Genomic DNA, 14,145 nt, shown 5'->3' on the forward strand with positions numbered 1-14,145 from the left:
CACACTCTGTTTACATTCACAGACTTTAATATGTTTTTATATCAGCATATGGCAACTTCTGCCTTTTTAGTGTTTTGCTTGTCTTGCTGCATGTGGTGTTGACGCTCTTCTGATTATTGGCTGCCTCATTCAAAGCTGGTTTTTTCCAGGTGATGAAGGAGGAGAATCTGAACTCCTGGGAGAAGCTCTACCACTTGAACCTTCTGTAGCCAAAGCTGAGAGGAGTCACTTGATAGTGTGGCAAGTCATGTGTGGCAGTGAGTGAGCCTGCAGGATGCAGTTGGAGACCTTAAAAACAGGGAAAAAAAAAAAAAGCTTCTGCATGTTTTTTTATTTTGTGAACCTGTTTCACTACATGATGTTGAAGCATTTCTTTGCTGTTTAACTTTATATTGCAAACCTGTCATACCTTTACCTATACAGGAATTAGCTTGTGCTGTTTTACTGCACCCGTGTTACATGGAACAGTGTGAGGAAATCAGATGTTTCTCCAGCTGGTGTGCGCACCACAGTGAGCAGCTGAGACAGTTTTACTGTACCACAGCAATCTAATGTGTTCACTTCTTTGGTAGTCTCACTTGAGTTCAGCTTTGTTCCAACTGAGCTTCATTTCACCGTATAATGCATTGGGTAAAACAGCAAAGTTATTCCCAGAGTATGAAAAAAATGGACAAATTAGGAGATGGATTATTAAGACTCATCCAAATACTCAGTGAGGGCTAAAGCAAACTGTATTTCAGCTTTTGTTTTCAAACCTAGAAGATCTTGCTCATATAGTGTACACAGTTTAATTTGTTACATTCATCAGAATTTGGGGGGGGGGAAAGGAGGCTGTATAGGAATTAAAATGAAAATATTTAAATAAAATCGTATTTTCACTGTTGAACCTTAAAGTTTGAGAACTGCTGCCCTCAGTAATGAGCAATTTTGAGCATAATGTTTTTCCATCTCCCTGATACGGAACAACTGTTTCCAAAGGGTATTCTTAGGTTGATTTAAATTGGAAAATAACTGTAAAATTCTCAAACAGGGGATATGTTTTGTTCTTTTCTTGTCTTAACTCCTTATGTCCTAAGCACTAGAATGATCTTCTCTGCCTAGTTGGTCAAACTCATGAGGCACTACATGTGTGAAGGTTGGAGACCTGAATTAGAGCATGAGAAAAGACTGAGGGTGTACAGAAAAAACCCCACATTCTGCCCAAGTGCGATCGTAAGGAGCTGTAGTGCCAGATCATTGGGTACCAAATGTATTGTTTTGTAGCTCCATACCCCAATTTAGTAAAAAAAGTAAATAATTTAGCAGCAATATTATCAGGTAACACAAAGATTGAGAAAATTACTGAAAGTCAGGAGACTCTAATATTAGGCTGACATTCTGTCTACTCACCATCTATTTTTTTAACCATAAATGTGAGTTCAAGACTGTCTTCCTTTTAAATTGAAATTTCTGCATTAGTATCAGACCTAAGTTAAACATTTCATGATTTCTGTACCCAGATTTGTTTTTTCGTTTAGTCTCTGGAAAGTAAAAGTTTTGAGGGGTTTTAATAAACATCCAGCATTTACCCCCAAAAGGCTGGAGCTGTTCAGATTAGTAGAGAAATATAGTAACTTGATTATGTGAGAGAACTGAACAGTTTCAGAGGAGTAAATATAGAAACACTTTTTTAAAACTGCCTAAACATTTTTATGCAATAGGAGCAGTTCTGGTCTATCAGGCAAACATGTGTTTATATATTTTCTTAATTTTTTAAATGAACACATTTAGCTGAGGTCTATTGTGTAAATATATATTTAGGCAGCTTTTTCAAATGCATATCATAGCTGATAAACCAGAAAATCTCCATTCAGGTCTACTGGTTAGATTTATATGTATAAATACTTTTTAAGCGACATATTTTGTACACAGCTGTTCCTCTCGTAAATATGTATTTAGGACATGAACTATGTAGTAAAAATCCTTATTAAAGATGTCTAATATCTTGGTAGTATTTTTCTCTTCAGAATGCCAAAAGTGATGAGAGCATGTTCATAATTTGCTTTCCAAATTCATCTTGAATGTCACTCTTAAAGTACTTCGGCTTAAATACAAAGTCTGGAAGCTTATTAAAAATTATACAAATACCAATTATACAAAAGTAACCTGAGTCAACACTCTTAGACCTATTTTAAACTTACAGGCATGTATGCTGAACATGAAGCACATCTGAATTAACTTATGGGATTGGATGTCTTAAGAAAAATGCTGTCTAAACTTTTACTGTTGTGCAGAATCTTCACTGTGAGTGGTGCAGTTTCATTGCTTTTCCTGCCATTTTCTTGATTTTTTTTTTATTTTTCTCTTTGAAAAACACAATCTCCGAAGTTTTTGACTTGCTGGTTGATTGTCACATTCTCATGTCCTCAGAAAAAAAAGCGCACAATTCTGTTCCTTGGTTCTTGTAGGATTTTGTTTTTAGAGACGAGCTGTTTTCTCTGAGCAGCTTTACTGCTCCAGCTGGAGCACTGCAACCTGGCAAGTGTGTACCTGGTCTTTTGCCAAATGGAGCTGGCCCACTGTGCCATTTTAGTCACCTCAGTGGGCCACCCTTGCAAATCCTTCAGAGAATGATTGATTGTTTCTGTCCAAAAGTGGAAGGGTTTTAAAGCAGACAGTAGTTGAACTGTGTTACCACTATGGGTGTAGATAAAGGCATGTGCACTTCTCTGTATTTCTCGTTTAAAAACTGTATCCCCTGTCCTAAGGTACAGTAGATTAACTGGGTCCCTGTTGTCATCACAGTGTGCTGGGCTGTATAAACTCCCCTTAAGGTCACTTGGAAGGGTGAATAAAGCACGCAAACCCCAGGCACTGGGATGACAATACATCCTCAACTCCGTCTCAAGAATGTGTTTATGCATTACACTCGTGATTAAAGCATCATATAAATAGGAGCTAATCTCTTGATAGCTACAGCTTGTTAATAGTTTGGAAACATTTCGAGCACAAAATATGCAGCACATGACTTGCCTGGGTAGGGGTGCTTGCATGGTGAGGGTGAGGCTGCGTTGTCCATTCCTTGGGAAGGTCTTCCTGCGCCGGATGGGATCGAGCTGATGGAGCGTAGACACTTTATCATAGGCTGCCTTAGTAACAAACAAATGTTAAATCTGTTTTATTATACTAACTGTTCTAAAGAACGTGTGTCTTTAAAAAATGCTGTGTAACTGAATATTTATTTCCATGTGAGTATTATAAAAGTTACCAAAGGATTAAACCTGACTTAGCACTCAGTAAGTGGCCCTGTTGAGGTGGGGTGTTGTGAAGGCCCTGCTCTGTAAAATGAGACACGGTAAACTCAAATACAGTTCTTCTTTAGGGAAATTAAATGTTCTTTTCTAACAGGGTTATGCCATATTGTAACAACCTATGTTGCACCTCAAAGCATTTTTCTATACACTAAATGTCTCTCCCACCCTCTAACAAGATTAAGTTTCCTTTATTAATTTTGTTGATGCACATTTCTCAATCTTTTAAACATATATTTTAAACATTTTATGGTCTGTAATTTTTGAAAGTTTTGTCTGTTGGACACTTTATGCTGAATTTTACTTGCCTCTGTAATCTGAGATGGATTCTACAGCGTTAAACTTGCTGTCTGTTAAAACTTGAGGCTTCTTTTCTGTGAGCGGAAGAGCTCATATAGCAGTGTAGTTATTTCAGTATTTATTTCTATTATTGAATCCATGGGATTCAGAATGTAACTTTGTACATGAAATATATATAAATATGTATATGAAACATGCATATGTTGCAGTGTGTTCTTTGTAGTCTCATTAATTTTGCAGAGTTTTGGTGCTATCAGAAGGCACAATATTGGGGATTTTACACTAACACCAAATATTGCCGTTATCAATGATGTATTTGAGTCTGTCCAGGACTAGTGTTATCCTGCTCTCTCATACTGGGCCCAAACAAAAGCTGTGAAGAAAAGCTGTGATGTCTGTGCCTCTCTTAAGATACAGGAGGAGATCTGCTTAAAGTAGCTTGGATGAAATAGATGCTGACACTGAGATTTATTTTTGAAATTGTTTTAGCACAGATTCATCAAATGCTCGCTCGTTACTCCTGCTCAGCAAAGGAGATGATGTGTTTTTAAGGCAGAAGAATGAGGATGTGGCGACTGCAGAAACAGAACACTTGGCCAGGGCCAGGGTTTCATGTTTTCCCAGCTCACCTGCCCCTTCCTAAGCACATTTGTCCCAGCTGTGTGTCCTGATCAGTGTTTCAGGAGTGCCCTAAGAACCCCTGGCTATTCCCAGGGGTTGGGGGAGCCCCGCTTGGTGCACAGAGACCCTTCCCAGCTGTGCTGGGGATGCAAAGCCCCCCTGCCCTCCCTGTGAGTGTCACTGCAGGTGTTACTGCTGCACTTGGGCACTGGTGAAGGGCCCACATGAAGTTGTTTAAAACCTCCAGAACAAAAAAATTCTTCAGACTTGCATGTGCAAACGCTGGAATCATCCATGGATGAGAACCACCAAATGTACTGTTACCACTGTTGTACCAACTTGAAACTTTATTAACCTGGTGCTTAACAAACGCACCATAATTTTTGCTTGGTTAGTGGAGTTTTCCTGCAAGATTTTTGCCTGTCCAAAGCAGATGTCCTGATGCATTTCCCTCTCCTCGCAGTGATGGTTCTGGGGCTGTGTCCATTCCCAGGCACGTCACACACTGCACTGTGCTAAAGCAGAGTGTGTCTGTATTAAAAGGGAAGAAACATAAATCTTCACTCTGGAAGTTTCAGCTCTTCCAGCAGCCCTGGAGCCCCTCAGGTCTGTGCGTAAGTAATTGAACTTTTCAGATCTGGTGTTGAGAGAGATGTGAGAATAGAGCTGTGAACTGAGCTAAGGTGTTCCAAACGGTGTTTGAAGCCATTGGAAATAACAAACTTTTCTGCACTGGGCGTGGGATCATGGGAAAAGCACTCACTGTGAGGCAGATTTTTCAAAAGTTCTCTCAGTTGTATCAGTGTCCTACACAAATAGGTTCAGGGCAGAATACACACATAGTTAATAAACTTGTTCAATGCGAATGCTTTTATTGAAAAATACTTTTTTTTGCTTGAAATAAACCTCGCACTTACTGATGGAGACTATTTCCCTTTTTCAACTATGGAATAAATAGTAACCCAAAATCTGGAATTCTTTTTGCCTTCAACTCCCATTTTCAGCATCGTGTCTGAGCAATAAGGTCTGGAGCTGGTACTGAACATCCTGGTGACCTCTGATGCACAAATGCCCCTTAATTCTACTGTAGAACAAGCTGTGAGGGGCCTCTGGCCAGGGACCACACCAGCTCCTGGCAGGGCCTGCAGGACTCGCTGTGATTTTGTGTAGTTACACTTTTTTAAAAACACCTATTTTGAGTGCAAATTGTTTCCTACTTTTTAAAGCACTTTAGGATGACGGTGGGAGGGGAGCTGATGGGAAGAGATGTGGATTGGTGCTTGGTACACTCTGCTTGAGCTTCTGGCCAGGAGCAGGAGCAGTCCGAGTTGTGACACAAGATGGTGCTCTTACCCTTCAAACGCAGCGTGGAACCCGAGAGAAAACTCATTCTGCTGGAGCCCTCCCTTCTGCCGGCCTTCCTGCAGCAGCCAAGGCTCACGTTCCCTGGAACAGCTCTCCCAGGTGAAGCTGTTGTGTCCCAGGAAGGACGGAGGAACCCAAGCACTTGGTCACTCAGGGGTTCAGGAGATGCTCCCCTGGCCTCACCCCTGTGGATGCTCCAGTTGGGATTTGCCTCTATCTGCTCCGGAGCTGGGACCTTCAGCACAATTCACCTAACACTTGGGAAAGGGAAAGCTTTTCCTTCATTACATAAAGGTCCTGCTGGGCACTGGGATGGAGCCAGGCAGGGTGGGGGAGATGGGGCTTCTTGGCACTGCAAGGGCTGAGCAGCTGCTCCCCAGCGCTCCCCTTCCTGCTTCTTCTCCATCCTTAAGAAGTTCTGTTGCAGTTTGCAGGTGGGATGTTAAGGGCCCCCTTCACTCCTTCCCTGCCTGACAACAGCAGTTCTGAATCCATGAGCCAGCAGCAGGTGTGGCTGCCAGGGCTGATGCTCCTTACATCTACCCCGGATCTTGCCCTGCCCACCTCCAATGCCCAGGGATTTGGGATATGTTGGGGAGTGCTGCCATCTCCTGCTCCTGAATGTTGCTGTGTCCAGGGACCTTTTAGGCTGTCACAGATTTGGAGCTTAAATGAGGAGGAAAAGGGAAAAAAAAACCCAAAAAACCGTGTTGGAAACCTTCCCAGACATCATATCTGCTTTTCACTTCCACCTTTCAGTGCATGGGGCTGAGATGGGATCAGCATCCTGGTGTCCCTGAGGCCCTGCCCTGGCTCAGGGCTGGCAGGGATGGAGCTGCCACCATCCAGGCCCTTTATGGTAGTGACAGCAGAGCTTCCTCCCAGTGTCATCCTTAGACTTTCCCAAAGCTAGGTCTGCAGACACAGATCTCAGGGTCTCCTTTAAAAATTAAATTAGGCTGATGTTTGCTTTGAGTTCAAGGAAAAAAGAGAGCTGATGGTGCTGCCCTGGGTCAGAGCACACACCCTGCTGTCCTGGCTGGTGGTGGCTGAAAGCAACACCTGAAGGAGGGAGCAGGAGCGTGGGGAGGTGTCCCACAGGTCACCCTCGATCCTGCTGTGTCTCCAGGCTGGAAGAATCAGTTTCTACCTTCTGGAAAAAACTGGACTGATGGAAAATGCTGCAGCTGTCTGTACCCCAGCAGGAATAAATTCAGGACATCAGACAGCTCACTGGTTTGCAAAGGCAGCTGGAATACCTCTGGAATACTCTGGATGAGAATGATAGGAAATTTTACACTTCTTCTGCCACTGCACGGGTGCTCCTGGCAGGTGCTGTTGCAGGGATGCAGGTGCAACATATGGGTCTGTCCCTGCTTGGGGCATTTGGATTCTGTTCCTGGGATGGCACAGAGATATCTGTGAGATGAGCAGCACATGGATCAGGTGTGAAGAGTTTCAGTCTTTCAGGCCGGACCTGGTTTGCGGTGGGTAACGGCACAAGGAAATGTTGTCAAAGGCTGATGGGGGAGGCTGAATCTGGGGGGAGGAAAGGTGCTGAGGACTTTTTTGGCTGCTAATTGATGTGTTCAATGAGAGAACAGCAGGATATGTGTGTAGGTGGGGAAAATTGAATCCTTGTCAAAATTGCCCAAAAGGTAATGAAAATTCCCAAGATAAGAGAGAGGTGAATTGTGCAGCATCCACAAACCCATTAGAGTCTGGTTGAGTCACTTGCAAATAAACACAGTGTGGGTGCTTGGGAGCTAAAAAAGCTCTTCTGCCCTTTGCAGATGTGCCTGTGTCTCATTCCCCCTGAGAAGGAAGGAAGGGAGAGAGGAAGGATGGATTCTCAGCCAGGCCCAAGCTCAGAGGTTTGGGGTTAGCAGGACCAACCCCCCACCTTGGCATTGCAAACTCAGCACTAGACACAAGGTACCCATCCTTGCCTTGCTCAGGGCTGTGCAGATTTCCACATGTGGAAAGAGAAAATGAGGAAGGACATTTCCAGAGGGAAGGAAGGCACCAGAAACATCCCAGCACAGTCTGACTGGCAGTACCAGCACTAGAGAACACCAGGAGAGAATAAAGGTTTCATGCAAAGGGGATGAGGACACAGCTTTGCTGCTTTCTGGGTGATGACCTGCCATCAGCTGGGCACAGCAAGTCAATGACTTTGCAAGTATTCTAAATCGTTCTCTGAACTTTCCAGGGTGCTCGGGAGGTCATTTCACCATAGCAACCTGCATCTGCAATAAAGCCCCAAATGTCACTTCTGGGCCAAAGCTGTGGCTGAACTGCAGCAAGCTGGGAGCAGAGAGGAGGGTGTGCAGCTCTGGGCACAGGGCGAGGTGGAGTTTACACCATGATCCCTGTGGGGCTGCTCATCCTGGGAAGTTACAGCTCTTCACACCCTTCCCATCCAGGCTCTGCTGCTGTCCTGGCTTGCAGGAAGCTCAGGGCTCTGCTGGTCAGAATCTCTTTGAAATGCCTGCAAAATGGCCTGGTCTGTCAGAAGGGCTAGAGGCACAGGAGCCCGTCTCAGCTGACAGCAGATGAAGGGGAAGGAAAGGGGGTTCATCACTTCACTCAGCCTGGAAATCACACAAATGGGTCAGAAACCTTCAAAAAGAAGCATGGAGGAAACTTTTTGGAGGAACGAAGAGACTTTAACAAAGCTCTGCTGAGCCACCAGAGTGTTCTGGGCTGACAGCAGCAGCACTTGGGTGTTGAAGTGTTCTTGTTTTGTGAGCTGGGCTTTGCAAGCAGTGTGACATGTGATCTGAAATCAGACATAGGAAGGTGAAGGAAATGTGAATAGGTCCTCAGGAGAGTTTTCAGAAGGAGGCAGCACTGGCAGAGCTTTATCTGCTGATGAAGTGGCAGTTTCCATGCTCCTCTTATGGTTCAAGCAGGCTTTTCTGGGCTCTCAAAGCTCAAGCAGCTGGGTTGCATGATCCCAAGCTGGACTGTGCTTCTTACTGCTCAGTGTTGCTTTGGGCTGGTGTCTAAACATGATAAAATGTAGGTCTGTTCTCAGGCTGATCCCCAAAAGACAAAATCAGAACAAAAAAGCCAGCTGAGATAGTCATGGTCAGACTGCAGATCAGACTGGCACAAGTCTGGAGGTTCTTCAGGGCTGGTTGTGTTTGGTCCTCCAGCTACTCTAGACCCAAATACTGGCCTCAGGGCACAGTGTCCAACACACCTTCCTCCAGGGAAGCTTTGGTGTTTGGACAAGAGACATGGGAGCTTTGCTCCACAGCTGCTGTAATTTCCTTTCTTGTTTGTATAGATTCAGTTTTTTAGGTGTATCTCACACCCTGCTCGGGCAGCTCTCATCACTTCTCACCACAAACTAAACAAATCACTGATGCTGCAGATCTTTCCTTCCCCTCCAGACATGGATCACCCAGAGATGTTCTCAAGGGTATGAAGCTACTCCAGGGCAGTGGTCACAGCCCCAAGGCTGCCAGAGCTCCAGGAGCATTTGGACAACTCTCTCAGGCACAAGAGTGGGATTGCTGGGGTGTCCTGTGCACAACCAGGAGCTGATCTTTGATGATCCTTGTGGGTACCTTCCAGCTCAGCATATTCCATGATTCTAAATTGCTCCTTCATGGAAGAATGTGTTGGATGATGAGTGAATCTTCAGGGAAGCCTCCAAGGTTGTGATGGCATCAAAGTGGGTTGTGGTGGAGAGATGCTCCAGAGCTCTGGCATCGCAGCAGAAACACTGCCAAGCCCTGGGGCAGATCCTTCTGCAAGCCAAGACTTGGATATGACCCCTCTATTCAATTTATCTCTTCAAAGATTTTGACTTGCTGTCACCTAAAGAGATTGAGAGGGCTGAGAAAGGAGCAGTCTCACCAGCAAACACCTTCTGTCCAGGGCAAACACCAAGGGCCAAGATTGGAGTGGGGTTTTCCCACTTGACACAGCCACAGTCCTCATGAGAAACTGAAGGTTGGCACTTCCTGGCTCTCCTGTGCCATGGGGCAAGTGCCCAGCCGCCCTCCAAGCTCCCATATCTGACTATCTGACTGCCCAACTGTGCTTTAAAAGAGCCCAAATCAGGAAATGCTCCAAAAAGAGCTCACTGGGGTGCTGGAATTGGAGCCCTCTTTAGTAGTAAATTACATAAGTCTGTAGGTCATAGCTCAAGCTAAACCTTTTATAGGCCATAAATCCACATTTCCTGGATTTTTATAGCTTCTGGTTAAAAAGATAAAAATTTTTTGTGATTGGAATAAGCCAGTTGATCACCTCTTGACATAAATTCTGTGCTGGGGAGAGCTCCCATCGCATCAGCAGGGGGATGTACCCTGCAGGAAGCCAGGGGATGTCCCCAGGGTATATGGGCATAAACAAAAAACAAGGCATTGCCATGTGTGTGAGTACTGTAATCAAGGGTCTTGGCCAGTGCCACGTCACCACATGGTGACACAACATCGTGCCCTCCCTTTAAACCGTGTCAATATCCAGCATCTTTATTCCTGCAGGTTTTATGGCTGTGGATGGTGCAAGATCTTAAGCAAGGCCTTTAAGCTTGGAGTTTGTTTATTTGCTGGCTATCTCCCTCTCTCTCCTCACAGCCTGTGGTTTGGGATCATTCCCATTCTGCTCTGGATTTTGCCTCCTTGGTTCAGCCTGGGCAGTGCTGAGCAGGTGTGTCTGAGGTGTGACTGTCCCCATGAAGTTTCCTTAACCATGTGGCACCAGGGACCCCTCTGAGCCTGCAGTACTCCCTTGCTACCCAGTCTTTTCCTGAGGATCTTCTGCCTACCTGACTGTTATTTTTCACTGAGGGGTTTTTTTCCTGCATTTGTGCTAACTTTCAGCTCAAACTGCGCTTTGACTCATTTTAATATTGTTACTATCTCAAACCTACTCCTTGTCACATATCTGGGGAGTAGGCAGGAGACATCCAAGAATCTGAAGCCAAAAATAGGGAGAATGAGAGAAAATAAAATGATGACTTTCCAGCTCTTCTGACTCAAACCCAGTCTAGCTGTGCGGCCGCAGGTGCCTGGGGCACCCTCAGGGGAGGCACCCTCAGCCATGGCCACACAGTGGACATCAGTCTCCTCTTCTCAGTCCCAGTGCTGTGCTCCTGCTGGTCAAGACTGTGCCATGAAGTTCTCCTAAGTCTCAGCCCATTCACATACCCCATGCACACCGAGCAGGAGCACCACCAGGGTTGTAGCTGCTTTAACTTCTTTTAGAATAATGTTTGATTAACTCATGTGTTTGTTTTCAAAATCCTCACCCTCTTCATGCTGGTTTTAACTACGACTCATTCTTAGAGCTGAACTGGTTTTAAATTTCCTTATTCCAGTCTGAGCTTTCCTGGTCCCAGAAGAGAAAACGGATTAGCCAAGGGCTGTTGTGGTATTGAATTTCTCCTGTATCGCAATGTTGTAACGCTTGAGTCAAAGGTTTCCAGGGAATAGCAGCTCAGTTAAATAATCCTGCTCCTGGAGGAGTTAAAGAAGAAATTTTCCGCTCGATCTCATGCGCAATATTCTATGCAGAAAGTGAAAAGCAGTATAAATTGACTTGAGACGCACCTTTTAGCTGACCATGGTATCACTGGTGTGGGCACTCGACCAGACACCAGGCCCACGGGTGTTGGGGTGGGCACAGCAGCAGGGCTGGGAACCAAACCTGACGGGGCCCTCTTGCTCATCCCCTGGTGAAGTTCACTGGCCTACAAACACCTTTTCCTGGGGAAATGGGGCACCACAGTCCCTGCTGGCTAGGGGGACTCCGCCATGCTCTGCAGGCGTGGGTGTATTGGGAGGGGTGAAGCTGGGGCTTCATCAGTGAGGAAAGAGCACATCCAGGTGTCTTGCCTAGATAATTTCAGTCACTTGAGCACCAACTAGGGTTTGGATAAAAGCTTGGATTGCAACCAAACCAACCTCTCGGGGGCTGGGAACTCCCCATGGAAGATACAGCTGCTGGGAATGGAGCAGCCCAGCAAGCATCGATCGTCTCCAGACTGGAAGATGGCTCAGAACTGTGGCTTCTCCTTTCCAAACCACCATGAAGGAGATGCTGATATGTCTGAGCCTCACACAGGCTCCCTGCAAGCTGCTCCTGCATCTTGTCAGTGTATCCATGTGCCAGGAACTCCTGAGAGCCACTGGGGATACAGCAGTGGGCTTGTGCCCCACGGGCTGACTGTGCCTTCCTGCTCCTTCCTGCGCTTTACTCTCCCTGCAGGAGCGGGTGTTTCATCCCCTGGAAAACTGCACAGCTCCATGGCTGGGGGTGAAAGGAGTGTGGTGGAGCCCAATGAAGAGCAGAGGGGCAGTGCCCCAGCTGTGCTGGGGATCATCCCCCTCAGAGCACTGTCCACACAGCCTCTATTTTCGGCAGTGTCCGGCCGGGAGCCCAGGACACGCTGTCTCTCCTGTTAAACCCCTGTGTGTTTCCCGTTGCTGGAGAGGCACTTGCTTGATGCCCAAAGACACTCAAGTGCTTAATTATGACCTATAGCTCTGATGGATTGTATCACCACTATTTTTAGCACTCTCACTTCTGGTATGAGCCCTGTATCTCTCTCTTTTCAGCCTTTTATTTTCAGTTTCTTGTTGCTGTTTCCTAAGCTCGTCTCCAGCACCAGGTGGGCAGCAGCTGGGGAAGTATTTTTGTCTGCAGGCAGCACAATGAGATGCCCCGAGGGGACAGGACCTGCCGGTGTGGGGGGACAGGCACAGTTTTGCTTGTCCAGCAGCTGACACCCGGCCAGGGCTGCAGCCAGCATGTGGCAGCTGAGCCCCAAATCAGAGCCCCATCCCAGGGCAGCACCTGCACTCTAGGCATGGCTACTCCTGCTGGAAACCCAGCCCACGGTGGGTCTGTCTCAGCTGTTTCCAAACACGGCTGAGGATACAGAAATGGGGGTGTTGTGCTGCTTTAGGGGCCTTGTTTTGTGGTTTGCAGCACTGAGGTGTGAGCTGGTGAGGTCCCAGCAAGGGAAGACACATCCCTGCTGCACATCCCACACCAACGTGGTCCTCCCAGCATGGTGGGATCATCCAGAGGGGGGGAGAAGCAGGGTGACAAGGGCACGAGTCAGATAACTCTGAGTCCATCCCCTGTCCCTCTCAGCTCCATAAGGGAGATGGGAGTTGTGTCACCCCTGCCTTGGCACCAGGGCCTCTGGCAGGGACCCAGCGAGCTGGATGGGACAGAGGGAGGAAACCTGGCCCTGGGGGCAACAGCAGGGCTGGGAGAGGAACATCCCGGGGCTCCTGGCTGCTGACAGGGGGACAGAAATAGCCCTGCCCAGTTCCCTGGAGAGCGGGCACACAGCACGGGCGTCCATAGGGAAATCCTCCCCTGGGGCAACGACCCCGACAGTGTCTGGCTTCCTCCCATCAGTGCTGCTTCTCCCAGCTGCTTCCCGCTGGTTTACCAGCATCACTCCATCCCCTCTGTGCAATCCCTTCCCTCTCTGCAGGCCAGGAGTTCACCTGAAGGCCATCAGAGGGATTTAAGCTTTTAGCAGAGGAGCAAAGGGGTTTTGAAGAGAACTAAACCAGCCCTGCTCCTCTGTGTGAACTGCTGGGCCGTGAGTCTGGTCCCTGACTGACAGGCTGGGGTGTTCTGTCCTGTTATTTTATGGAATAACAAGGCATTTCCTGTAAAGCAACAGTCTGGAAATGCCATTGTCATGGGGTCTTGGTGGATGTCTGTGTTGTAGGCACTCAGCTAATCCTGACTTAGTGTGTGCAGCTCCTGTGCCTGCATTGCCCCAGTACAGGTGTCACTGCCACCACCACGTCTCCCAGCCAGCATCCAGAAGTGACAGCACTGGCTCACAACCTGGATTTGGTGTAGGAACATGTAAACACACTCATCTGACCATACTAAACCAAGCCTGCAGCCCTGAAGCGTAACGAAGGGAAGTCACATCTTAGTCCTGTGTACAGGCAATCAGGATGTGAGCAGGTGAAGAGCACCAGCAACTGAGTCCTCTCCCAATCCATCCTCTCCAAGAGCCTTTGCAGGATGTGTTCCTGGAGAGGATGCTTTCCTATGTCAGCCTGAGTCCTGTCTGGTCTGCAGTCAAGCAGGGGCTTCCAGACTTCTGCCATCAGTGCTGCCACTTTCTCTCTGCTAATTGAGGTGTGGGAAACACATCCAAGGTGGTGCAAGACAGCTGGTTACCTCAAAGTGAATCGTCTGAACTTAATTATATTTCTCCTCCAGCAACAGATGCTGAGGTGGAGCTGGGGATGGGGTGATGATGGATGGAACAGGCAGATGCAACAACAACAGGGGTGGGAAGGGGCAGAGGGAAGCAGCATCTCGGATCTTGCTGGCATTTGTGGAGTGTACAACTGACAGGAACATTTTAGGGCTATGAATACAAGCTGACGTGTGCTGGTGTGTGCAAGCCATAATCCTGCTAGGACAGGACATGTGACAGCCTTCAGGAAAGGGAATTTTAGGCAGTCTCTTCCAGACCAATCCCCTTCATGTCAGCGTCTGGAATTTGGTTTTGCCATGCATTTTTTCTTTTTTATTGTCGCAGGTTTTTATGGCTTCTTGTATC

At 46.9% G+C, this 14,145-nt stretch overlaps 1 protein-coding gene across 11 annotated transcripts in view; it reads left to right on the forward strand.

Moving 5' to 3' along the window:
* The window catches only part of SPAG9 (sperm associated antigen 9), a 61,842-nt gene extending 58,053 nt beyond the window's left edge, over window positions 1-3,789 (forward strand). For all 11 annotated transcript variants that reach the window (XM_032128632.1, XM_032128635.1, XM_032128633.1 and 8 more), the window contains one exon: window positions 150-3,789. In XM_032128632.1, the coding sequence (XP_031984523.1) occupies window positions 150-265 (116 nt within the window). In that variant the 3' untranslated portion in view covers window positions 266-3,789. The remainder of the gene's footprint in view (window positions 1-149) is intronic.
* Window positions 3,790-14,145: the final 10,356 nt, after the last annotated feature.

The sequence above is a fragment of the Corvus moneduloides genome, chromosome 19, assembly GCF_009650955.1.
Source record: "Corvus moneduloides isolate bCorMon1 chromosome 19, bCorMon1.pri, whole genome shotgun sequence".
NCBI lineage: Eukaryota > Metazoa > Chordata > Aves > Passeriformes > Corvidae > Corvus > Corvus moneduloides.